General features: G+C 51.4%; 3 protein-coding genes across 8 annotated transcripts in view; 2 read left to right on the plus strand and 1 right to left on the minus strand.

Moving 5' to 3' along the window:
* The first annotated feature begins 81 nt into the window (after positions 1-81).
* On the plus strand, positions 82-17,795 carry ZC3H4 (zinc finger CCCH-type containing 4). 3 transcript variants are annotated; one of them, XM_049796572.1, is made up of 15 exons: positions 282-408; positions 5,716-5,976; positions 8,670-8,889; positions 9,534-9,644; positions 9,895-10,117; positions 10,798-10,943; positions 11,090-11,186; positions 11,287-11,432; positions 11,817-11,930; positions 12,160-12,271; positions 12,663-12,772; positions 12,923-13,281; positions 13,518-13,882; positions 14,062-14,313; positions 14,879-17,795. In XM_049796572.1, exons 2-15 carry the CDS (start codon positions 5,867-5,869, stop codon positions 16,327-16,329), a joined length of 3,816 nt encoding a protein of 1,271 aa, XP_049652529.1. In that variant the 5' UTR covers positions 282-408; positions 5,716-5,866; the 3' UTR covers positions 16,330-17,795. The 3 variants fall into 3 exon arrangements, with proteins under 3 accessions (XP_049652528.1, XP_049652529.1, XP_049652530.1); XM_049796573.1 differs by lacking the exon at positions 282-408 and adding an exon at positions 430-477; XM_049796571.1 differs by lacking the exon at positions 5,716-5,976 and having other exon boundaries at positions 82-408.
* PPP1R14A (protein phosphatase 1 regulatory inhibitor subunit 14A) lies at positions 17,739-21,223 on the minus strand. Of its 4 annotated transcripts, none has more exons than XR_007505195.1 (5): positions 20,962-21,222; positions 20,252-20,332; positions 20,106-20,138; positions 19,619-19,812; positions 17,739-17,901 (listed from the first exon to the last, which is right to left on the minus strand). XR_007505195.1 is itself a non-coding variant. In XM_049796608.1 (4 exons), the coding sequence occupies exons 1-4, from the start codon at positions 21,172-21,174 to the stop codon at positions 19,714-19,716; spliced, it is 426 nt and encodes a 141-aa protein (XP_049652565.1). In that variant the 5' UTR covers positions 21,175-21,222; the 3' UTR covers positions 19,548-19,713. The 4 variants fall into 4 exon arrangements, 1 of the variants encoding a protein (XP_049652565.1); XR_007505194.1 differs by having other exon boundaries at positions 19,593-19,812; XM_049796608.1 differs by lacking the exon at positions 17,739-17,901 and having other exon boundaries at positions 19,548-19,812.
* Positions 21,224-21,908: 685 nt separating this feature from the next.
* The window catches only part of SPINT2 (serine peptidase inhibitor, Kunitz type 2), a 4,180-nt gene continuing 243 nt past the window's right edge, over positions 21,909-25,845 (plus strand). The window contains exons 1-4 of the mRNA XM_049794628.1: positions 21,909-22,090; positions 24,832-25,002; positions 25,475-25,531; positions 25,665-25,835. Of these exons, the coding sequence (XP_049650585.1) occupies positions 21,991-22,090; positions 24,832-25,002; positions 25,475-25,531; positions 25,665-25,835 (499 nt within the window). The 5' untranslated portion in view covers positions 21,909-21,990. The remainder of the gene's footprint in view (positions 22,091-24,831; positions 25,003-25,474; positions 25,532-25,664; positions 25,836-25,845) is intronic.

The raw sequence follows: 25,845 nt of genomic DNA on the forward strand, positions 1-25,845 counted from the left end.
GCGCTCGGCTTTTTCCGGCACCTCTCGGATTTTTCCGTCCCCGTTCGGGTTTTTCCGGCCTCCGTGTGGGGCGCTGCCTCGGCGCGGCTGCGTGCCGGCAGGCGCCATTTTGTGTGCCTGCCCGAGGAGCGCGGGGCGGGCGGGCGGATAAGCCGGGCCAGGCCGGGCCGGGCCGGGCCGGGCCGTGCCGACCCCCGCGCTGTACAGTGACTGTGCCCCCCTGTTCGCCTCCCCGCCCCCCTTGCCCATGGCCGTGGAGAGCCCGAGTGTCCCCCCCGCCGCCGCCGCTTCCCCCCCCAGCCCGCACTCCACCCCCCCTTCTCCGTCCTGCCACCACCACGACAGCGGCAGCTGCAGCCTCCCCCGGCCGCCGCCGCCGCTCCAACACCACCACGGCCCGGACGAAAGGTCCAGTAACCGCCTCTCCCGAGAGCCTCTCTGTCTGTCTGTGTCTGTCTGTCCGGCTCGCCGGACCAGGTTTGGGGGGGGGGGGGGGGGCAACGCGGGGCGACCGGTTTGGGGGTGGGGTGGGAAGGGGTCGGGGGGGTGGGTGGGGGACGATGGGGGCCTGGGGAGGGGGGGGGGGGGGGGACAAGGCCTGAGGTGAGCGGGGGAGCCAGGGCGCAGGCCTGAGGCGGGCGGGGGGGGGGGGTAGGCCTGGCTTGGGGGGGTGGGGGAGCGGGGCCCGGAGGGGGGCTGCGAGGAGGAGGAGGAGGAAGCGGGGCCAGAGGCAGGGACAGCCTGGGATATTTAGGGGGTGGGGGGGTGGGGGAGTGGGGGGGATGTCCTGGGTAGAGTAGGAGGCCGAGGGAGGAGGAGGAGGAGGAGGGGGCCGCAGCCTGGGTAGAGCCAGGCCCTGAGGGTAGCGCAGGGCCTGGGGTACCATGGCGGGGGGGATGTTGGGGGGGGTTTATGAGAGGAGCGAGGGTCTGGAAGAGGCTAGGGAGAGGGGTGGGGGGGCTCCTAGTTGCTTTTGGGGGGGTCCTAGCTGCCTTTTTTTGGGGGGAGGGGGGTCCTTAATGAGGTCTTTAATGACGTTATTTCTCCTGGGCAGCACTGGCCTCATTAACGTCCCCTTTGTCTTCTTTCTGCTTCTTAAAAATTATTCCTTGGCTCAAATCAGGGAGTTTAGGCAGGGATAGGAAGGTATTGAGGGTTGGGGGTATAGGGGTACGGGGGGGGCGGTGGTGTTGGGGTGCAATAGCTTCCATCACCCCCCCCCTTTGATAGAGAAAGGCTCACCTCCAGTGCTCCCAGGTATTAAAAAGTTTTTTAAAAATATATATATATATCCCAGGAACCCTCTCTTTCCTCTGAGATGTATGTAAAGCACCTTCTTACCCCTCCCCAAACATAACTTTAGCTGTTTCCTTTATTACCACCTTTTTTTTTTTTCTTAGTTGAAATCATATAGCCAGAAAGTATCGGCAAAAATAAACAGTTTAAGCGTGTATGTCTGGGGGAAAAAAAAAAAAAAGATAAAAAAAAAGAACAAGGTTTGCTGCCTTCCCACTCCCCTGGAGGGCAGGTGTGCAGTGTGGAGAGCTGCTTTTATGCATTAGCATGCCTTTGTCTCTGAGGAGGTTTGTTTTCCATGTGATGCAGGGTTGGGTTTGTAAGTAAGCTCTTTTATTGAAAAATTATACCTTTTCCTGCCTTCCCCTCCCGCCCCCCTCCCCACCACCAAGTCCTGAGATCATCTGCAGGGTACGTTTCAGTAAGCAGTGAGTTGATACTGTGTGTGTACAAACCAAGCAGAATTCTCCCCCGTTGTAATGACCGATAGAGTTATGCACCCCACTGATGTGAATGTTTAAAAGACAAAAAAAGTCACAAAAGCACACAATTTACTCCCAAATATGTCTGTTGTGACGTTTCCAGGTGAAGTAGCACTGAGATGCCTCGGTAAAACTCATACCACTCTGACCCTTGATGCCATCTAGACGTAGGATGTGGATCCATTGCTTTGTCTGCAAACTCCATCCTCATTCCATTACGTTGACTGTAAACCGGCTGCCCCTGGGTGCGGGTTTGCCTGTAAAGCAGAAAAAGATGTTAAAAAGTTTTGTTAAACAACTCCAAAGTGTGTCAAAAAGAAAAAAAAAAGGTGGCAAAGAAAGCACTGTTTCCCAAATGTCATCACACGTTGTTCCCCCATCCCCATATACAGACTCATGTTGGATAATTAGAGAAATTGAAGTAGCGACGTACAGTGCAAGCACCCAGTTTGTAACAAATCTCGTTAGCGTCCTCAATTTTCCTTCTGCCTTTCTTTTCCTTTGTTGATCAGGTGCGTTATGTTCCTCACGCTACTTCACACGATTCAAGTTCGAAGTAAGAACACCATGCACAGTGTTGGGTATTTCTCCCCCTCCCCATCCAACTAATTTAATTTCTTGGGTTAGTTTTTGCTGGAGACCAAAACCACACACTTCTGCCCCTTTTCGTCCAGCTTACATTGTCCTCGGGTGGAAAAAAGCCCAGTGTTCCCTCTAAGCACACCGATACAGTTGTGTGAAATTGCGGTGGTTTGTTTCCCTCTTGTCTTTATTTCCTAAAAAAAGAAAGAAAAAGTTATATACATCTGCTTAAACTGTTAAAATATTGCAAGCACTTGGTATAGCAAATTACAGGGCTTTTTGTTATAGATTTAATTGCATACCAGAAAGGGGTTTTCATATAAAACAATATCCAGTGGTGTCTATTATGCCTTTTTGTCGCTGTTTTTAAATGTTTTGTGACAGGACACTTACGGTCCCTGTACCTTCTGTGGCTTAACTTTGCCACAAAACCATAAATCTGGGATATTTTTTTTTTCCCCTTCGATCAAAGGTCCACTATCAGAGCTTGAAAATGTTACTGGTCTGGCCGAAATGTTTTTAGTTCAGAGGGAGTCGGACCTCATAGTATTGATTTTGCCCCGCTAATATATTCAATTAATAACTTTGTTCTGTTATTTTACTAAATATATGTACATGTTAAGCTTTATACTTCCACTCTTGATCCCAGAAAAATCAAAACTGGTTTTTGATTGTCTGCTGCTAACGGCATAAGTGATTTTTTTATCCATACCAAGATGAGTTGGAAAGGACAGGTGCGGCAGAAAAGAAAGAAAATAGGCTGCCAGAACACTTTAGGTTAATTTTCTCCCTTTTGAGGGATGGAAGAACCAGGGATTATTCAAATGTCAGGAGTTTTCAGGGCTGTACTGCCAAGTTCACAGGAATTGTTGACTGGTTCCATAAAGTGAGTAGTAGGGTTTTTTTTAATACAGTTAAATATTAGCTGTAGGAGTCAAACTTCTTGTTTGGGGCTTTTCCTTGTGCCTTGCTTCCCCTCACCCATTTTTAATTGGGCTCAAACTCCTAGCACTCATGATTTGCTAGAGATTACCTTTTTAATTGTGCAAACACTCAGGCAGCCATTTAACATCAGTACCGTGAGTAGCTCCCTGGAAAATCGGAGCAACTTCTGATAGCAAAGCAAAGCACCCGCCAGGAATTTTTTTTGCAGGGACAGGGTTTTTTTCTAAGGGCGTAATTGTTCGGCTGAGGCTCCTTGGGTCGAGCAAGGCTTTGTTATACTGGGTTAAAGGAATGGCTAAAGCAAATCCCAGACCCCAGCGTCTTTTTTTTTTAGGGCCTGGGACGTATCCCGTTGCTGTGGCATCAGCCATGCTGTGGCAGCGAGGACGTCAGCACTCAGCGTTAGGATTTCGCTGAAGGATTTGGATAGGAGGAGCGGGAAGCAGCTAACCTGCGAGCAGAGAGGACGTTAAGAATTTGCAGCTGAGTCAAGCACATTCCCTGAGAAATCTTGAGTTGTGACCAAATAGCGCTTGAAAGTTTCCCTTAGTATAAACGTCACTTAAAAACATGGATTTTAGGGATGTCAGGAAGAGGATTTGCCCCAGTTACAGCTGGGAGTGGGCTAAAGGCATCTCTCTCCAAGCCTTGTATTGGTACAACATGTATGTTACCATAATGAAAAAAAAACCAAACAAAAAAAACAAACCCAACTGTATAGAAGATAGAAAAAGCTGATAAATTTTAATGACTTCTGCCCCAGTCCCCACAGTTTGAATGAGGCAGCGTGGCCCCGCTGCCTTCAAAGCAGTGCTTCTTTTATTTCTTGATTGATGTATTTCCCCTGGTTTCCACTTGGAATAAATTGTAAGGCGGCCACACTGGCGGGCCAGAGGAGAGCTTAGTTCCTTTGGGATGATCAGTGTTTTGGTGAAAGAATAGAGATCTCGCTGAATAATTTTCTCCAGTGCGGAGCGTGCAGGTGTGATGCTGGGGTAGGATACGTTTCCTCCAAGCAAGTTGTTGGTGAGGCAGTAAACTTCTGCTGAAGCGTTAAATGTGTAATTAATAACCTTTAGCTGGATGTAGAGGTCAGTCTGAAAAGCCTGGCCTTGCGTTTTCATTATAAAACCTTAAAATGCAGAGAATGAGCAAAAACTACGTGTCTGTCCTAAAAAGAGCTAAATTCCACTCAAAGCAACACGATCTCCCTGCCCTGTTGTACACATGGAGGAGTCTGGTTTTAAATCCTGCTCTGAAATAGGTTGTGGAGAGTTGCTCTCAGCTGGGATGATCCATTTGCTACCAAAAAACCCACTCCCCCTCGAGCTTTGCCAGTTGGTTTATGGTTAGTTTTCAGTTTTTACTTGGTTTTACCATGCTTACAATTTTAATTTGCCATCTGATCATTTCTCCACCCCATGGAATACACTGTCAAATACATCAGATTGTTAAAAATCAACTTTAAACTCGTGGTTGCCCAGCTCGAGGCAGAAAGTGTTTATCCTAAAGATACGCACGTGTGTGCACAGCTTAAGTCCCTGTCAAGCGTTTTTCTTAAGATGACATAAAATTAGAAGCAAGCATTTGCTTATCATGAGATTAAATCTCATGGATTTGCAGTCTGGTGACTTCAAAAGCATTTGCACTTTATTTTCAGAGCCTTTCTCCTGCATCACTTGGGGAAAAAAAAAGCTTTTTCACCCACCCTGTGCTTTGCATTCCTCAAAGTTAAACCAAGATCTACCTTTGTACATGAACTCCCTCCCCGCTCTTGGCGTCCGTGGATCCGCTCTGGCAATAGCAAATCACGCACTGGGCAGGCAATTTCATGGTCAGCTGCACCTCTTGTGCAAAAAGCTCCCATACAAAGGAAGGTTTCTTCCAGTAGGTCGGCTGCTATATTGGGGGGGGTTTATAGGGGTATTGTGTAGAAGTTACACCAAGGTACGCATCTGTTACACTTAAGTGTATAAAGCAGGTGAGAGCACACAAAGCTCTTTCTTTTCTTAAAAGTAGTAAAAAACACTGTCGTTTTTCTGAGTATGGTAGCCAAGAGGCTTATTTTTGACGGGGTTTCTTTCAGGTGTAACATGGAGCAATAATATCTTTAATAGGTTTGGGAGGGTATATCAGCTATAACTGACAGTAAATCCACTGTCTAGGCCACTCATTTGTCACTTTGTTCCGCTCATTTCCCAATTTAACAAAGCCTCAGTTGTATAAAGAGATATTATTTATTTTAAGATGATATTATAATTCTTGTGCTGCCCTTCAGTGGCCAGAATAGCAAAAAACCCACTGAACTTTCTCATAACACAGTCGTTCCTAGTATTTTTCCCATAGCAAAGTGCCCACGCTGTCAATATGGCAGGATAACGATTGGAAAGGGCTTTTTTTTTTTTTCCAGGCGTCGTCACTACCGTGTTCCGTCATTGCCGTGGCACTGAGGTCACAAAACGCCGCACAGCACCCGGTGTGGGTCCTTCCACGAGGATGCGTGCTGCGCCGGGGACCATCCCCTGTAGATCAGGCGAGCAGGAGCGATAGGAAAGCCTGAGATGAGTGTGGATTCGGGGAAGAATTTTCCCCCAGTCAGTGTTTTCTGCAATACCAATAGTTGCTTAAGAGACATGGCTTCTTCACTGCATACCCGCAGCGACTCTCCACGGTGAGCCGTCCCCCAAAAAATGCACAACGTTGCTTTAATTGCTTTTAATTTTTTTCCATCCTGCCTGAGAAATCATTTGGTTGCTTTCAAACATCATTACCTACCAGTTGCCATATTTCAAATGACTCTGTTTCGTTGTGTTCGGTGCTTCGATAATAATTGCCTAAAAGTTTACAGAGCTCTTTTCCAGCTCTAAATAAGCCCCACAGTCCCTCAGAGAGGTTGGTGTATCATTTCTGGGCCAAACCTACTCAAATCCAGCAGAACTGGAGTTTAAAAATGGCAGGAGATGATATTGCCCATCTTAAGATGTAATTTGGTATTTAAGCGTCTCTATAAACATGATTTTTCAGACTTTCCTTCTTTAGGAGACAGGTATGTTGATTAAATAATTGGTATTCATCTGCTAAACAGCTCAGTGATCGCTTTGACAGTTTGGCCTCGTCCTGTTGCTTGGTACTTTTCAAATAATCTTTGCAGCAGCCACAAAATTTGTACACTTGTTCTCAGGAGCCTTTTTGGTCGTCATTTCTGTAACCACAGCAAATTAAATAACGTGATTGTCAATCGGGATGTGGCTCCAGGGGTGTAGTCTCTTTTAAACCTTGATATTGGACCAGAGCAACTCAAGGCAGGGTAAAAGCATGTGTACTTCAAAACCAAGAGCAATTATCACTCCTGAAAACTGCAGTTAAGGTGTTAGTGACACACGTTTGTTCTTCTCTGAAGGCAAGGAGCAATTGTGATCCCCAGCTGGTGAGAAGTCCTGGGAGAGGGTAAATGACGCCGATTTCAACAGAGCGGTGCCGAAGGGAATAGCCATTTTTTGCAAAGGCATATGGTGTGAGGGCATTTATCAGGCCACACTGGGCTTTATAGCATCTCATCGTTCCCTACAAGCCTGTCCCATGCCCAGGGTGAGCTGTGTTGGTGTTTCACCTTGCTTCACTCACTAGTCCTCTGCTAGTAGGTTGCTGGAAACTGGATCCAGAAACCTGGTGGCATTTCTAGTTTGAAATGCATTTATTGATGAAACTGTCCCTCTAGAGAAAGGAGGGAGGCTTTGACAGGACTTCTGTTTAAGTATTTAAATTCCTTTCCATAAGCTTGTTTTGTTTATGTTCTTACTTCTGCTCAGCTTTGTGCGGAGCATGAGTTTCTCTTGTTCCAAGCTTGATCTCACTGAATGCAAACACCTGAAGGATGCTGCAGTCCTGCAACGGAAATAATTTCCACTGATAGTCACCTTTAAAACTTGTATGGACACCTAGGAATTATGCATCAGGTTTAAGCGCTTCATGAGTAATACTTAAGCGAGCTTGATTTTGGAGCTAGTCTGTTATTAAAATGGTGCAAGCACAAACAAAAACAAGAGGGGAGCTTTGCATCAGAGTTGGACCGGGCAGCTGTATCCAAGTGTTTGCTTTCCACCATGCTGAAACATCCCCAGGATGCTTCCTGGGGATTGTTAATGCTGGTTTTTGTAGGTTTTTTAATGTGTTTGGGGAAATAATTCAGTTTTTCTTTGTTTTTTGTTGTTGTTTGTTTTTTTTAATGTAAACTGAGGTTATCAACAGGTCAGCTCGTTTATGCAGCGGAGCTTTTTCTGAGAGGCTCCTGTGTGCAGTTCATAAACCCATTTCAGCTTCCAGACTTCCCTGAGAGCTACCAAGCGGCAGCAGCTCCTTCTTCCAGCTGAACTGCCTTCTCTGCAGCTGGTGGCACAGCACAGGCATGGCACGGCACGCTGCAGTGGTTGCCATTCCCATTGTGGTGCTAAAGAGGGGAGTTTGTAGCAGCCAAAGAAGTCAGTCTTTCCATAGCCTAAAAAAACCCAAAACAACCAGAGGGATGCGTGTCAAACGTTCACCGCCTATACACTCCTAAATAGTTGTTTGTGAATGACCTTGACACATATAAACAAGCCAGCATTTATGTGTTTAATTATAGCTTACCATAAGTGAAAAGGGAGGAGGAGACCCCATTCTTATTTTAAATCCTGCAGCGGCAAACTTGGGACCTATTGGGAGAAAAGGAATTAACCCAAGGGAGCTGATTGAACTCGTGCTGTATTACACATTTAATCTGTTACAAGGTTGTAAAAAGTTTCTTGTAACCTGTATCTGAGTAATTTTTAATTTAATTTAACTGAGTGGTGCTTGGGGAATCCTCTTGAGGAAGTTTCAGATTTGCTTTATCACCTCTGCTAACCACAGTGTGGGTGAATTGGAGCAGAAGAAAGTGGAAATAACTGGGCACACATCTCTAGGTTTGGCAAACTAACATGATATTTATTTATTTTTGTCTTCTAGAGGACTGCTTGTTTTATTAAAACACCAATTTCAGTTCTTGGAGTGGACTGAGTGTTTTATTAAAGCACCAATTCCCATTCCTGGAGTTTGTTTGCAATAATTTCATAGGAAAGTTGAGCGCCGTAATGTTGTGGCTTCCGTTTGTCATTTGCAAGATGCTTCTTTGCCGTGTTTAACTCCAGACTGAGCGAGAGCTTGAGCAGATTTCGGTGACAGAGAGGAACAAAACCGGTATTTGCAGTCAAATATTTAAAACCGCAGTAATTAGGAATTTGTGAGCACTTTGGGAGCTGAGTGCCTGGCTGGCTGGTGAGCGGAGTAAACAGGTTTTATTTTCTTCCTTTGAATAAGGGGAATTAAACGTGTCTGTCTGTTTTGCAGGGAGGATGGTGAACTGGAAGAAGGGGAGCTGGAGGATGATGGAGGAGAGGAGGCTCAGGATCCCTCCGAATCTCATGAAAGAGGTCGGAAGGAGAAAGGAGAGAAGCATCACAGCGATTCGGATGATGAGAAAGCCCATCGACGGATGAAGCGCAAGCGTCGGAAAGAGAGAGAGAAAGAGAAGAGGAGATCCAAGAAGAAAAGGAAGTCCAAACACAAGGTGAGCCATGCGCTGCATTTGCCTCCTGGGTCCTCCAGAGTCCCAGCTCCAGTCTGCGTTCCTCTGCCATCAGTTGTCTCCAGGGAATTTCTCCTCTAATATTATGGGTAGTTTGAGGCTCTAACAATAATTGCGAGGTGGGAGCACTGGGAGGATTTCTTGGGGTTCAGATCCTTAAAGTCTTCCTCCACTGAGGACTAGCAAGCACAGCAGTGGGGCACCGAGTTCTGCAGGTGGAATAAAAATGCTACAGTGCTCTCTTGTCCATCTGAGAACACAGAGCAGGAAGAAAACAGGTTTTTATTTAGGGAATTCCTTTGTGAGCATTCTTACCTCAAAGGGGATTGCAGACTGCTGGATTTGCAAAATCAATGATGTTTATTACTTAAGTTTCGGGAATTTCTGGAGCGCAGAAGGTGTATCATGATTGTCTTCGTTAGGTAACCTGCTAACAGGCCTCCAGTTTTGTAACTCAGTGAATGCTGAAGATTTTGTTAAGCAAAATACGAGTTTCCTAAAAAAAAATAAGGCGGCAAAGGGAGACTTAGTTGTGTTGCATAGAAAGGCCAGGGGCCTGGCAGCAGTGTCAGAGTCAAGAGCTGTCCCATAATAAAATGGCACCACGTGTTTTCCTTGCCTTTCAGCGCCATGCTTCTTCCAGTGATGACTTCTCTGATTACAGTGAGGACTCAGACTTCAGTCCTGGTGAAAAGGGACACAGAAAATACAGGGAATACAGCCCTCCCTACTCTTCAGTAAGTACCTGCCAGCAGAGAGAGAAGGGGAAGCTGCTCTCCTGTCCAGAGCTGCTGCAAGCTTTGAGCACCGGTGCCCGTCTACCTCCATTTATGGCCCACATGCTTTGGCTCTGGTCCTTTAGCCTGTTGATTTTTCACCTAGCTGTTATTTAGGGTTTTTTTTTTAATTATTTTTAAAAATTAAATCATGATATTGGGCTTGATTTATTCCTTTCCTTCATCACTAACCTCTCTGCCTTTCTCAAAGTCCCACCAGCAGTATCCGTCCTCTCACAGCGCTCCCATGCAAAAGAAGAGCTACTCTAAAATGGAGAGCAAGAATTATGGCATGTATGAGGACTACGAGAATGAGGAGTATGGTCAGTACGAGGGGGAAGAAGATGAAGATATAGGGAAGGAAGATTATGATGACTTTGCAAAAGAGCTGAATCAATACCGGAGAGCGAAGGAAGGCTCTCACCGGGGACGAGGTACATCTAAGCATTCCTTTTCTTGCCATATTTCTGACACTCGTTACCTACAGCTCGTTTAGCTGGTCTGTGGCCAAATAAGGCTGGACGCATGCAAGAAGCTTCACGAAGGTGAACTGCCTGGCCTGCGTGAAGCCCTGCCTATGGAGAGCCAGCTGCAATGGCCTAAACAACTCTTTGGTGTTAGTTTGCGACAGGGGAAAGTGTTTTTTCCTGTTTTCCACTCCGAGACAAAAGTTCAGATCCCTGTGGATAATTTAATGTTTTAAATAAGCATTTTTCTTTTTAGTGTAGATTGTTTTAAAAAAGCACATAGTGGATAAAATAGAACAAAACCTTTATTTGAAAGGAAAATGAAGTCGATCGGTAGCGTAACAAGTCTGATGTCATCACATCTGGAGTACATAGATTTACATTACCAGTCTAACGTACCTGTGCAGCAGCTGACGTCACATGCCATTGTTTTTTTTTAAAGAAGGTTATCATTTGGCTTCTTAAAAATCCATTATTTTAGAATATTAAAAACTGATTCACTTAGAAAAAAGTTTTTAAGGCACTGGTAATCCCATACTGAAAGGTTATAATTTATTTTTCCTTGTCTGGGATATTCTTGTGCTGTTTTAAGGTACTTGAGGGGTGAAACACAGCACAAAGCTGACCCCATCCCTTTGCTTCACCAGGTGGTCGTGGCCGAGGCAGAGGGTACAGAGGGCGAGGTGGCCGAGGGGGGATGAGAGGAGGCCGAGGCATGGGCCGAGGGAACCGGGGGCGAGGCAGAAGTGACCACCCCGAGGAAGAGGAGGAAATGTATGAAGAAGAGATGGAAGTAAGTGCCCAAGTCTCTGACCTGCTCCCAGAGAACCATGGAGGCATGAGAATATTCTTTTTCACAATCTGGATGCCTGTGTTTGAGGGGGAATGGGCTGTGCTTCACCCCTGCTCACTGAAAGCACTGATCCTTCTCGTTTGTAGTACTGCGATAATGAGGAGCCCATGGGTGATGACGAGTACGATGACTACTCGAAAGAGCTGAATCAGTACCGCAGGAGTAAAGAGAATCGTGGACGGGGTGAGTGGGATGACGAGCTGTGCTGGGATGGTCCCCGCTTTCTGCTCTCTCACACATTTTACGGAAAGAGAGAAATTAGAAACAAGGGGGCTTGTTTCAGGTTTAAATCGAGGACGTGGTCGTGGCCCCAGAGGAAGAGGAAATAAAGGAATGGGCAGAGGACGAGGCAGAGGTGGAAACAGAAGTGGGATGGGGAAAGGTGGTGGAATGAATGAAGATGATGATTACTACGATGAGGACATGGGAGTAAGTAGCTCTTTGTTTTCTAATGGCTTGCTGCAGTGCTGGATTTGCTCCTTTCCCCCACCCCCCTCTGTAAATCCAGTCAGGTTTCGAAGAAAGCCTTTGCAGGAACGAAAAAAACAAACAGGCCTTCCCCAGGATCCACAAAAGTTGTCCCATCTCTGAAAGAGATGGATGTTTTGGATTCTGATCCACTGACAGGTTCCTCAAGCCGAGCTCAGGGGCCTGCTAGGCTCAGCATGCTCATCTTTGCCTCCCTTTTTCATCCCAAATCTCAGTCTTGTTCCCTCTCAGAGATGGCTGTGTAGGAAGTTTTCATTTCTCTTGTGTAATCCGTTGCTTTGTATTTCAAATTCTCTGTCAACTAACATAATGTGCTTCCAACAGGATGGAGGAGGTGGTGGAAATTACCGGCGGAACGACCACGACAAACCCCACCAGCAGTCAGATAAGAAAGGGAAAGTGATCTGCAAATACTTCGTGGAAGGCAGATGTACCTGGGTAAGGGAACAATTCAAGAATATTTATGTAGATCTCTTTACACACATGCGGAACTGTCATTGAAGCATCAGGTCCAGGTTTTAACTGATTTCAGGGAGGGATTCACACCTACAAAGAGCGTTTTGTAAAAAGCACACATCTCCCTGTCCATCCTAGGTGTGTTTTGGGCTGCTGACAAATGTGTTCACGCTTGCATCTGCTAAGATGCTGTCATGTTGTTTCTGAACAGGGTGACCACTGCAATTTCAGTCATGACATTGAACTACCAAAGAAACGGGAACTGTGCAAGTTCTACATCACTGGCTACTGCGCCAGGGCTGAAAACTGCCCTTACATGCATGATATCCTTTTGGTTTTGACTGTTTCATTAAGCCAGCCTTAAATTAGTCTTGTTTAGTCTGCATAGATGCATGTGGGGGGACAGGGGGAAAAAAGAAGGCCATTCCTGGGTAACACATACTCCACTGACAGGCTGAACGACCAGGGCTGCAGAGAGCCATCCCGGTTCCTTCTTAGCCTCACCTTTCCTGTTGAAGAAACAAGGTTTGTGGCCATTGTGCCTACAGGAAAATCCAGCAGAAAGGAAAGCGGGGTGTTTCTGGTTTAATTTCACTGTTGTGACCATGAAAATCCTACACGTTGAGAGCCACATTGCAAAGTGAAAACATCTATAGCCTCTCTGGCTGAAGGAGTAACTCCCTGTTGGGGTTTATTCTCCTTAATAAATGTTACGAGATTTCCCTTGCAAGCTGTTCCACACCACAGGCAACTGTATCAACGGGGATGACTGCATGTTTTCTCATGATCCGCTCACAGAGGAGACGCGGGAGCTTCTGGACAAGGTACAGAGGGGGGTTAACGCAGGTTCACCCTCTGTTTTTCTTCTGTGGAAGTAGATCCTGGAGGTGGAAAGGGAGGGAGACGTTTTCTGGAATGTGTTGGTCAGCTGGGCAGTTCCATGGATCTGCTCTTAACTCCTTTTTTTTCCTCAGATGCTGGCGGATGATGCAGAAGCAGGTGCAGAGGATGAGAAAGAAGTTGAAGAGCTAAAGAAACAGGGCATCAATCCCCTCCCCAAACCACCCCCTGGGGTCGGCTTGCTGCCCACACCCCCTCGCCCACCCGGACCGCCAGCTCCGACGTCTCCGAACGGGAGACCCATCCCTGGAGGCCCTCCTCCCCCTCTGCCGCCACCCCTTCCACCGCCGGGGCCACAGATGCCGCCACCGATGCATGAGCCTCTGTCACCGCAGCAGCTGCAGCAGCAACAGGACATGTACAAGAAGATCCCCTCACTGTTTGAGATCGTTGTGCGGCCAACTGGGCAGCTGGCAGAGAAGCTGGGTGTCAGGTGAGTCTCAACATCTCCAGGTAGCGGGAAGAGGGATGGGGATGGCAGATTTTTGTGTCAAACGACGAGCTCTGCCCTAACGCTCTGACACAGACGCTGATGGTGGGTGTGAACTCATAGAAAAGAGGTTTCTCTCCATTTGGGCGTCACATTTTTGGCTTTTAGAGCCCTGGGTCCCTCCCTCCAGAAGCAGAGAGTGTTTGTTAAAGCGTATTTTCTTCTGTTTTCTCTTTCAGGCACCCAGGTCCACCTCCTCCCAGGTTCCCCGGGCCAGGAGGACCCCCAGGGCCAATGCCTGGACCCATGCACCCTGACATGCACCCTGACATGCACCCAGACATGCATCCCGACATGCACCCGGACATGCACCCTGACATGCACCCGGATATGCACCCGGACATGCACCCGGACATGCCAATGGGCCCGGGAATGAATCCTGGCCCTCCGATGGGTCCTGGACCCCCCATGATGCCCTATGGACCAGATGATTCCCCCCACTCCGGCATGATGCCTCCCATCCCACCAGCGCAAGGTTTCTATGATAATTTCTACCAGCAGCAAGAAGGTCTGGAGATGGATCATGGCATGATGGGAGACCCAGGTATGTCCTGAGGATCTGCTGGGATTGGCTCTTAGGTGCTTTTGCTGGACATGCTGGCTTGGAGACAGGTTGTTCCCGAGATGCCCAGGCACAGCAATAGGCCGAGAGGAGGAAAAATCGGGTTGTTTTTCGCAGCTTTGAGATTTTCTTTTTAACACATGATGATCTTTCCTTGGCAGAAGACTACGGCAGTTACGACGATATGGAAGGGCCTCCGGGAGAGCACATGTTCCCTGATCCATCTTTAGATCATGATGCCTTGTGTGAAGGAGGCCCGCCCGGCTTACCGAAACCACCAGGCAGCATCCCTGATTTCATGCCATCGGCACAAAGAGCGCTTTACTTGAGAATCCAACAGAAGCAGCAAGAGGAAGAGGAGAGAGCTCGGAGACTAGCCGAGAGCAATAAGCAGGAACGTGAAAATGAGGAAGGCAAGTGGCAAAATACATTTTCCATTCAAAGCCGCATGTGTTGAGGGGTAGATAACTTGAATGTGCTTCAGCTTCTACCCACCCAGAGGTGTGATCTCTGAAAAAGAGGGGGCCGTCGGAGAAATGGGAGTATTGAGAAGGATTCTTTAGGGAACAAGGGGTGCTGAATACCTCAAAGAAAATCCCCAGCATCAAAAGAGCACATTGCTGGTGAAGAAAGTGGAGCAGGTCTGCCAAAAAAATGGGAACAGCTGGCCAGAAGGTGAATGAGATAGGGTTGCTGGCTTAAATTGTGGTGAAATAGAGCCTGCTGCAGACAGGAGGAAGAGGAAGAGAGGGATGCTTACGGTTCACCGGTAATTTGGGGTGTGAAAATGAGACCAGGGAGGCTGAGACTGTTGCACGTGGTCCCCAGTTTTGGCAAAACCTAGGGACAGTCGGGAATTTGAGCAGCATTGGGTTAAGAGGGGAGAGGGAACGCATTTTGGGGGACCTCCTCAGCGTCGCAGCTTGACAGTGCTTTAATTGCCTTTAATCAGCTGCTTTCTCTTCTCCTTCCTCCCAGGTGATACTGGTAACTGGTATTCCAGTGACGAAGATGACGGTGGAAGTAGCGTCACCTCAATATTGAAAACCCTAAGGCAACAAAGCTCCAGCAGACCTCATGCCCAATCCTCCCACGGAGAAATTGGGCCACCCCCTGGTGTGAGCGACCCTCGCCTGCAAAAAGCCCAAGCAGGAGGGAGCGGTCGTCCTGCTGATCCACGTTTACGGGATCCCAGGCTTTCCCGAAACATGGACCTTTCCGTCCCGTCTCTCCCCGGTGATTCGGGACCCACCGACCCCAGGCTTGCACGACACATTCCCTCCTCCACCCCCAAACCAGAAGTTCCTCATTCCAGTGTCATCGGCAGTCAGAAACCCCCCCTGCTCCCTGACGAGGAAGAAGGGGAAAGGGCTCTACGGGATAAACCCGTCAACATCCCCTTAGATGCTCTCCCGGGCCATTCCCTGCGGGATCCCCGCTCCCAGCTGCAGCAGTTCAGTCACATCAAGAAAGACGTCATCCTCAACAAACCCAACTTTGCCCGGATGATCCTGTGGAGCCCAGAGGATCTGATTCCTCTGCCGATCCCAAAGCAAGAGTTTATTCCCGTCCCGGCTGCCCTTCAGTCCATGCCTACCCTCGATCCCCGTCTTAACAGATCCCAAACGGGTCTTTCCGATCCCAGGCAGAGAGGGGGAATGGCACCAGGGGACACCGGTTCCTCTTCGGGCACCGGTCTCCCCGATTTCGAGCTCCTGTCAAGGATATTAAAGACTGTGAACGCAGCTGGCAGCCCATCTTCCAGCCAGAGCGACAAACCCAGTGACCCTCGGATGCGGAAAGCCCCTGCTGATCCCCGGTTACAAAAATCTGCGGAAATGGGGGTTTCTAGAACCCCTAAAATGACAGAGGCGGTGTCTGCTGGCGATGCTGCCCCAGCTATCGCTCCCTACGACCCTCGGCTGCTGACAGCTGGCGGGCTGAGCAAAGGCAGCGGGCAGAGCAGTGTGCTGAGCGCCATCAGCTTGTATGATCCCAGGACTCCGAGCTCGGGCAGCAAAGCTTCCGAGTCTCCTAACGAAGGTAATTCATCTTCCAAATCCTCAGATTCCAGCAAAATGACCGGTAAAACCAAGGAACCCCTGTTCATCCGGCGATCGGCGTTAGATCAGCCCGAATCGGAGAAGGCGAGTGCTGAATCTGCTACGGACAGGTACAACAGCTATAACCGGCCTCGTCCCAAAGTTGCTGCCACCACCACCCCTGCCCAAGAAACGACCCCCCAACCTGGGGTCCACAACCTCCCGGTTCCCTCTGTTTACGGCATGGTCAAACAAAGCGCCAAATCCGGATCGGGAAGCCCATTTGCGGGGAACAGCCCGGCGCAGGACAGCGAGCAGCAAGACGCCGCTTCCCTTAAAGATGTGTTTAAGGGTTTCGATCCCACAGCTTCTCCTTTCTGCCAGTAGTATTAAAAAAAAAAAAAAAAAACCCAACCAACAAAACCAAACCCTGAATTAGCAGCGCAGTGTTGGTAATTTGATTTATTTGGGGGAGGGGTTGTTTGGTTTGGGTTTTTTTTTCTTTTTAATTCCATTAGCACTCACTTTAGCCATATAACGTGTATATAAATCCCGGTTTCTGCTGTAACTAAAGAGAGTTTCCCCAAGCCACGTTTTAAAAGAAGGATCACATCTCCCTCTGTGATAACAACCAGTGTTTATTTTAGTGCTTCCCCCCCCTTTTCAAAAAAACAAAAACAAAACCCAATTGAAATCATCCGGGGCGGGGGGGAAGAAGCACCATGTTTCAAACCTGACTTCTCTGTCTCTGCTCGGGGAGAAAAAATTACTGCAATCCTTTAATTTCTAGCTTTAAAAAGCTGCGCTGATGGGTCACGGGGTTCATTTTTACAGCAGAATTAACTAAAAATCTTTGTATTATAGTCTTTTTCTAAAATCCTGCTGTGGCGAACGAGAGTAACCATGAAAAATCAACAAAAAAACCCCACAAAAATACCCATGTGAAATTGCTTTTGTAATCGTGGGGAAGGGGTTTGGGTTTGGGTTTTTTTTGGAAGTAAATATTTTTATGCCTTTTCTTGGAGGTTTTCAAGACTACCAGGGCACTTCGAATCCCCAAGAAGGTGATGAAATATTTACAGCACCCAAAAGTTCTTCAGGCTACCAAAAAAAAAAAAAAAAACAAAAAAAAACAAAAAAAAAAAACCAAGAAGGAAAAAGGTTGTATTATTGCAATTAAATTATTAATCTCAGATTATTTCACTCGTACGTAGTTTGCATCCGGAAAAGGGGCAATTTTTTTGCCCTCCTCCCCCCAGAAAAAGGCAGGTCTGCGCTTGGAAGCTCTCGGTGCCTTTTTTTCCCATCGTGGAGAGAAAATCGTTCTTCCCACCATGGGATGGGATCAGAAAAAGGAGTTAAAACCCAGTTCCCGGCTGGAAAATCACCATTGATGCAACTGGAGAAAAAAAACCCAACTGCACGGAAAACCCACCGCCATGTGTTTTTTTGAGGGGGGGGAATCCATTTTCGAGCAGTTGGTGCTGTGGTAAGCACAGTCTGGCTCCACCAGCCCATGAAAAACCCCAAAACGCTTATTTTTTTCAGTGATAAAGTTGGGGGTTTTTATCACTCCTTCAAATTTACGATGGGTTTTTCTCAACCCGTCACTCCCCGAAATATTTTCCCTCAGCGTTTCAAGCGGCCAGGGTTTGCTTTGAGCGGGGCAAGAACCTGAACTTTTTGTAAAATGATTTATTATTATTTTATAAGCATTTAAAAACAACAACAAAAAAAACCCTAAAAAACCAAACAGCTATCGAAGCTGGTCAGGGGGGATTTATTTTTTTTTCCACCTGCCAGAGGTTTCGAAGAAGACTGATTGTAATAAATGTGTAAATAATTGTTTCAGAGTCGAGGTTGTTGATGGAAATACCTGGGGTTTGCACCAAAATTGGGGCTTGGGGTTGGTGGGTTTTTTCCCCTTTTCTTCCCTTTTTCGGGGATATCTTCCAAATCCTGTTGAGGAGCTGACAGTTGAGCATAGGCGTCCTGGGGTTTGGGGTGCATCTGGGGGGTTTCGGGGTGCAGGTAGGGGTTTGGGTGGGTTTGGGGTGCATCTGGGGGGTTTCAGGGTGCACATGAGGGGTTTGGGGTGTGTCTGATGGGTTTTGGGGTGCATGTGAGGGGTTTGGGGTGCAGGTGGGATGTTTTGGGGTGCAGTTAGGGCATTTGGGGTGCAGGTGGGGGTTTTGGGGGTGCAGGTGGGTTTTTGGGGGTGCATGTGTGGGGTTTGAGAGTGCAGGTGAGGGATTTTGGGGTACAGGTGTGGGGTTGGGGTGCAGGTGGGGGGTTTTGGGGGTGCACGTGAGGGGTTTGGGTTGCGTCTAGGGGCATTTGGTGTGCAGGTGGGGGTTTGGGGGTGCATGTGGGGTTTGGGGGTGCAGGTGTGGGGTTTGGGGTGTGGCAGGTTTTGGGGTGCACATGAGGGGTTTGGGGTGCATTGGGGTTTTGGGGTGCAGGTGGGGGGTTTGTGGTGCATGTGTGTGGTTTGGGGTGCCTCTGGGGGGTTTCAGGGTGCAGGTGGAGGGTTTAGGGGGTGAGTGTAAAGTTTGGGGGTGCAAGTGTGGGGTTTGGGAGGCATCTGGGGGGGTTGGGGGAACACCTATAGGATCTGGGGGTGTCTATGGAGTTTGGGGTGCAGGTGGGGTTTTGGGGGTGCCCACCACAGTAGGGTATAGGCAGGGGGGGTTGTGGGGTGTCCAGCCCCCACCACCACAGCAGGTGTCGTTTGGGGTGCCAGGGCTGGTCGTTGTCCCACCCCAGGGAGCCCCCAGTCCCACCCCCAGGGACCCCCCCCAGATTGCATTCAGCTTGGGGAGCCCCGGCCATTTTTGGGGTGCCCAGACTAGGGGGGACGGGGGGCGCAGCACCCCAACATGCCCACCCCCTCCTAGGGGAGGATGCTGGGGGCTCACAGTCCCTCCTCCATGGGTGCCCCCCCCCGCCCACGGCTGTGGAACCCCAACATCTTTTGGGGTATGGGTTGTAACCCCCAACCCCTCCCCATACCCCCAGCCCCTCTATCATCCCAGCCCCCCCCCATTATTCCCAGTTCCCCCCCCCAGTACTGCTCCCCCCCCCCCAATTTTGGCCCATTCCCACACAATAAAAGTGATTTTGGGGGGTCCAAGCATGGGAGGTGGGGGACAGCCCCCCATTTTTAGGGTGGGTCAGGATCCCTGCAGGGCCCTCCCTCTGGGAACGCAGCTGGAGGGGGGGGGGGGGAGCGGCACTTCCTGGCCAGATGTTCCCAACATCTGGATTCTTCTATAAACAGCTGGCGGGGGGGGGGGGGGGGGGGGCGGTGCTGAGAACAGGGGAGCTCATCACCACAGTGACACAAAGTCTTTTTGTGCAGTGGGGGGACGGGACCCTGGGGACAAGGAGCCTCGGCGGGGGGGTGGGGGTGGTGTGTGTGTCCCCCCCCCGGGGCCAGAGCGATGCTGGGCTCATGCCTAAATATGGAGCTGGCGGAGGAAGGCAGGCAATGCTTGGGGGGGGGTCTATTTAGGGGGGGGTCCCTATTTTTTTAGGGCCGTCCCTGTTTTTTGGGGGGACCCCAAACTTTGGGGGGGGTCCCCGCCACACGCCACCCCCACCCATGTGACGCAGTGAGGTTTTATTCGGGGGGTGGTCAAAGGATTTACATGGTAGGTAGGCTTAAATACTGTACAGTGGGTGCTGGAGGCAGGGGGAGACGACCCCTTATGGGTGCTGGAAGTGGGTGACCCCACATCCCCCACACCCTGCGGTCACGAGTGGGGGGGGTCACGGGGGGGGTGGGTTGGGGTCCTCCGGGCTGGGTCGCTGTAGGACTTGTTGCTTCGGTAGCCCCTTGAGTTGGGTGAGGAGCTCCCGTATGAAGTCCTGCGTGGAGGGGAGGGGTATAAAAAAAGGAGAGGGGGGCTAATTAGAGACGCCCCAAAAAATTAAGCCCCCCCCACCTCCCTTCCCTGAAGCTGCTGCTGGAGATAAGCGGGGAGGAAAAGGCCCCCCCGGAGGAAGCCGGAGCTGAATACTTTTGCCTTTTAAAGCTCGGTTGGAGCAGCTGGAGCTGGGAGAATGCGGGGGGGGGGGTGGGGGGGTGGCAGCATGCACCCCCCCCACACTCGTGTCACCACCCCATACGTGCCCCCCCACCCCACCCCATGGGTGCGTACCTCAGTGTCAGCAGTGCACGATCTCAGGATGCCCTGGATGGATGGAGGGGGGGGGGGGGTGGGAGGATGTGAGGAGGGGGTGTCACGCGTGGGCCTCGCCCACTCAAAACTCGTGTGCGGTGCCCCCCCCCCAAAAAAACCCACACCTGCAGCTTCTGGGCTCGTTCCTCGTCCGTCTCCAGCTCCAGGAGGTCGTCGATGTTCACCTCGTCCGGCATCTCCCCCTCCTGCCATGGGGGGGGGGCACAGGGACACCCCTGGGTGTCCCCAAGACCACCCGCCACCCTGCCTGTCGTGTCGTGTCCCCCCCCCCCACTCGTTGGGGAGGAGGGGTGTTTGTCCCCAACCCCTCCCCACGTGGGGCCTGGGTGTCCCCGAGTCCATGCACCCCCCTCCCCCGCGGTGTGTCACCAACCCCTCCCACGTATCCCAAACACCCCCCCCCCCGCGTGTCCCCCCGCCGAGGCCAGCGGGATAACAGGACATCTGTCACCTCCCATCTGTCCCCGTGTCCCCCCGCCCCCCCCCGGTCCCTCCGTGTCGTTCCCACGGGGGACTGGGTCCGGCACGTGGCGGGGGAGCGACAACGGACACCCGGTGCCGGTGCTGCTCCCGGTCCCGCTGCCGGTGCCGTTCCCTGTCCCGGTGCTGCTGCCGGTCCCGGTCCCGGTCCCGGTCCCGGTGCTTCCCCGGATCCCATTCCTTGTCCCGGTGCTGCTCCCGTTCTCGTTGCCGTTCCTTGTGCGGCTCCCAGTCCCAGTCCCGGTCCCGTTCCCGGTCCCGGTGCTGCTCTGGGTCCCGCTCCCGCTCCCGCTCCCGTTCCCGCTCCCGGTGCCGTCGCCGTTCCCGTCCCTACCCGCCCGCGGTAGAGCTCCTCCAGCCGCCCGTCGATCCACTGTTCGGTGTCCAGCCGCCGCTGCAGCTCCCGCCGGTTGTACTTGACGGTGACCCTCGCCGGTCGCCGCTGGAGCCCGGGGCTGCGGGCGGGGGGTTGGGGACGCCGGGCAGCGGGGGAGCGGCCCGGGGAACCCCCCCGCCCCTGCCGCCGCCCCACGCGGTTCGCCGCCATCGCTCGTGGGGACGCGGCGCTCGGGGGGGGCGAACCGCCGGCTATAGGGGGCGGGGGGGGAGCGGGGGGGAGGGGAGGGGCGGCCGAGGGGGAGGGGCTGGGGCGGGGGAGGAGGGGCGGGGGGGAGAGGGGCCCACGGAGGGGCGGGGGGGGGCGGTAAAACGGGGAGCTCCCCTCCGCCCCCCCATAAAGACCCATAGAGCCCACAGCTCGTCTAACCCCATAGACCCTATAGCTCCCTATGGCCGCCTATAGAGCCCAGAGCTCGTCTAACCCTATAGACCCTATAGCTCCCTATGGCCGCCTATAGAGCCCAGAGCTCGTCTAACCCTATAGACCCTATAGCCCCCTACAGCGCCCACAGCTCCTCTGAACCTATAGGCCCTATAGCCTCCTACATAGATCCCACAGCTCCTGTGGACCCTATAGATCCCACAGTGCCCTATAGCACCTATAGCACCACTCCACTAACCCTATAGTCCCCTATAGTCCCCCACAGGACCCACAGCTCCCCTAACCCTATAGCCCCCTATAGCTCCCTATAGCGCCCGGACTTCCCGGGGCGTGGTGTAGCGCTTTTTTCCCGCGCCTCATGCAAACGAAGGAGCCGGGCTTAGCAGCAGTGCCTGGGTGGGCGGGGCCTGCGGTCGGCGACGGGGCGGAGCTTGGAGTCAGGGCGGAGCTCGGGGGCGGGGCGGAGCTTGGGGAGGGGCGGAGCTCGGAGTCGGGGCGGAGCTCGGCGGTGAGGTGGGGCGCACCTGTGTGACGTGAGCGGGTGGGGCGCACCTGTGTGACGCAGCGGCGGCGGCGGCGGCCATGGCGCCTGGGCGGCTCCTCCCGCTCCTCCTGCTGCTCCTCCTGCCCACGGCCGCCGCCATCGACGCCCGGCCCGGCCCCGAGGGGCCCCCCCTGCTCGGTAACGGCCGCCTCCACGCCCCGGGGGGTGGGTGGGGTTAGAGCGGGGAGGGCGGCGGCCTTTGGGGGGAGGCCGCGGCCTCCTGAGGGCCTTGTAGGGGGGAACTAGTCTGAGCGGTGGATCCTGAGGGGGGGGTCTGGGTGGTCGCGCCTTTGAGGACCCTGAGGGGGTCCTGACCTTTGGGGAGGTTCCAGGGAGGGTTAGAGTGGGGTCACAGCCTTGAGGGAGGGGCTCTGAAGGCTTTGGGGGGAGCTCTGGGGGCCTCTGTGAGGACCCTGAGGGGGGTCCTGACCTTCAGGGGGTCCCCGAGAAGTTGGGGGGGGGGAGGTTACAGCCTTGAGGGAGGGTCTTCGGGGGGCTCTGAGGGTCTCTGTGAGGACCCTGAGGGGGTCCTGACTTTCGGGGTGGGGTGCCCCCATGGTGGGGGGTGGCTCTGAAGGCTTCTGGGGGCAGGCTGTGGCTTTAGGGGGGCTCTGGGGACCTCTGTAAAGGTCCTGAGGGGGTCCTGACCTTCAGGGGGTCACGGGGAAGGTTTGAGGGGGGTCACAGCCTTTAGAGAGGGGCTCTGAAACCCTCTGAAGGCTGCTGACGGGCAGGCTGTGGGCTTGGGAGTGGGCTCTGGGGGCCTCTATGAGGACCCTGAGGGGTCCTGACCTTTGGGGTGGTCACAGGGAAGGTTTGAGGGGGCTCACAGTCTTGAGGGGTGGCTCTGGAGACTTGGGGGGGGGGGGGGCTCTGGAGGCCTCTGTAAGGCTTGTGGCCTTTGGAGGAGAGGCCTAGGGTGAATCTTGAGTGGGGTCATGGGCTTAGGGATTGAGCCTGGGTCCTTAGAGGGGGGGGCCCTGTGGGGTCACAGCATCAGGGGAGGGTCTTGGAACCCCTCTCGGGGGGCAGGTTGTGTTGGGTTGTGGCCTTTTGGGGGGTCATGACCTTAGGGGAAAGGCCTGAGTGGCATCACAGCCTCAGGGAATGACCCTGGGGTCCTTGGGGGGGGACAACTCTGGGGGGTCATGGCCTTGATGGGGGGGTCTCTAAATCCTCCTGGGGGTATCCAGACCCCTTGGGGAAGGGGGTCTCTGGTCAGGGTGGCCCTGCTGCTACTTCTCCAGAGGAAAAGCCTCTGTTCCTTTTTCTTCTTTTGTCATTTTTAAACTGAAATGGCTCATTTTTCTTTCCCTTCACAGGAAGTGGGCTGGGGCAAGCCACCCCAGTGGCTCTGGCAAGGTGGGGGGGGGGGGTCAAAAAGGGGTTTCACACACATCTCTCCCCCCCGAAACCACCACGCCACCATTCCCTCTGCTCCAAGCTTCCTCTTTGTCTCGAGGAAATCCCGTCCGAGCCTTCCCCAATGCCCTGGGGTTGATTTTGGGGTTTTTTAACAGGGCTTCAAAGCACCCTCCACCTTGGCGGGAGGCATATTCAGCCTCCCCCACCCCCTCTGCAGTCACAGGATCCATCCCACTCCCTCAGAATGGAGCAGCAGCTTTTTTTCCCCAGCAAAAATCTGGATCCCGGCTATCCCAGCCAACCCTGGAGAGCGGCTGGGAGCCCTCGAGGGAGCAAGTTTGCCTGGTCGCTGCCCTCAAATTCTCCATAAACAGGAAACGACTTGCACTTTTAAACCCAGTTCATTACCTCGGCGGCTTAACGAGGAAGAAATTTGGGTCTTTCCCTGGGCTGCTGGATTCTGATCCCGCTGGGATTTTCTTTTCCTGAGCCAAAAATGTGGCTTTTTGGGTTGTTTGGGTTTTGTTAAAACATATTTCAACACTTTCAGCTGGAAATCAGGTCCCAGCTGGATAATTTTGCGGCACCTGGAGCGTCTGTGGCCACCAGACCAGCAAATCTGTGTGTCACTGGCTCTTCTCTACCACCCCCCGACCCCAGGAGGTGTATTAAGTTGGGGGGAGGGCAGCACATATAGGCCCCCCAAAACCTCCCCATGCCTCTCAGGAGCTGTACCCCCACCCTGTGATCCCATTTGGGGTGTCCCCCCCATCTCCTGGAAAGCCGGGAAGTGGCTGAGGGGGCAGTTTTGCGACGGGGAATTTTGGTAAAGCCCAAATTTGGGGATTTAGGCTTGGTTTTGTCTAAAACTGGAAGTTTCTGGCTCTTTGGTTTATTATCATCATTATTGCATTTATTATTATCAGTATTTGGTTTATTATTTGGTTTATTATTGTCAAATTTTTATTATTATTTGGTTTATTATTGTCAAATTTTTATTATTATTTAGTTTATTATTATTTGGTTTATTATTTTCAGTTTATTCTTATTGCTTGGTTTATTATTGTTGGTTTATTCTTATTTGGTTTATTATTGTCAGTTTATTACTATTACTTCATTTATTATTTTCAGCTTATTCTTATTATTTGGTTTATTTTTGTCAGTTTATTACTATTATTTGGTTTATTATTGTCAGTTTATTACTATTATTACTTGGTTAATTATTTATTATCCCAGCAGATTTGCTGTCGCTCTGGCCCTGGAGCACCGCTCACTGCCCTATTTCCAGCAGCGCAGGCCAGGGGGGCTGCTGGATGTTTTCTGGGGGGGGACAGTTTGCCTCTTGGGCTCTGCCTCGTGCTGGGAATTGGCACAGAGCCGGGCTGCCGAGCCAGTAAATCCCTTCCCAATACAGGGGGGCAGGTTGGCGGTTGCATCTGTCCCCTCAAAATTTGGGGAAAGCGGGGTTTTTTGTCGTGACAGTTAATGTCTTTTTCTGTTTTTCCTCCTGGCAGAGCTCTGCTCGCTGCCCAAGGCAGTGGGACAGTGCCGGGCCTCGATGCCGCGGTGGTGGTTCAACATCACTGGTGGTTTGTGCCAAAGCTTCGTCTTCGGTGGCTGCAAGGGGAACGCCAACAACTTCCTGACGGAGCGGGAATGTCAGGAGAGCTGCATCCTCGGAGGGAGTAAGGTCACTGTGGAGTGGGGGGCATGGACACACACGGCACTGATCCCATCCCTGGGGGGATCCGGGGATTGTCCTGGCGTTCACCATGAGCCGAGAGATGTCATGGTGAATGCCGACATGGCCGTGTCCTGGTTTGGGGGGAATCACGCACCCAAATTCTTCCCCAGGAACCATCTCAGGAGGCTTTAACACTGAATTTGGCATCAAACACCCCAAAATAATTCACCAAATTGGGTCATTTTTGGGTCTTTTTATTGCTGTGGTGTCAAACACCCTGAAATAACTCACCAAACTGACTTATTTGGGTGGTTTTTTTATTGTTTCACTGTCAAAAAAACCCAAATAAACAAAAAAATTGGGTTATTTTATTGTTTTGCTGTCAAACACCCCAAAATAACCCACCAAACTGCGTCATTTTGGGTTTGTGGTTTGTTTTTGTTTGTTTGTTTGTTTTAAATAATTTTCCCCAGTTCTGAAGAAACCCGAGCATCGTGCTGAGCAGACCAAAGCTGACTCCACCTACGACGGTAAAACCTTACAGTGACGCTCGGCGCTGCCGAATCCCTTTCCCCCCACCACCATTTCCTTGGGCAACACCAGGAGAATTTGGGGGAGGTCTGTGCCCAACATACCCCTCCCTTAAATTCCTCCCCACCCCAGCATACTGCACCGTCCCCCGGGTGACTGGCCCGTGCCGTGCCTCCTTCCTGCGCTGGTACTACAGCCCGGCAAACCAAACCTGCCGGCAATTCATTTACGGCGGCTGCCGGGGAAATAAGAACAACTACCAGCACGAAGAGGAATGCTTGAAACGCTGCAGCCCCAAGCCAGGTGAGGGGCA

This window comes from Accipiter gentilis, chromosome Z, assembly GCF_929443795.1.
Source record: "Accipiter gentilis chromosome Z, bAccGen1.1, whole genome shotgun sequence".
Taxonomy (NCBI): domain Eukaryota; kingdom Metazoa; phylum Chordata; class Aves; order Accipitriformes; family Accipitridae; genus Astur; species Astur gentilis.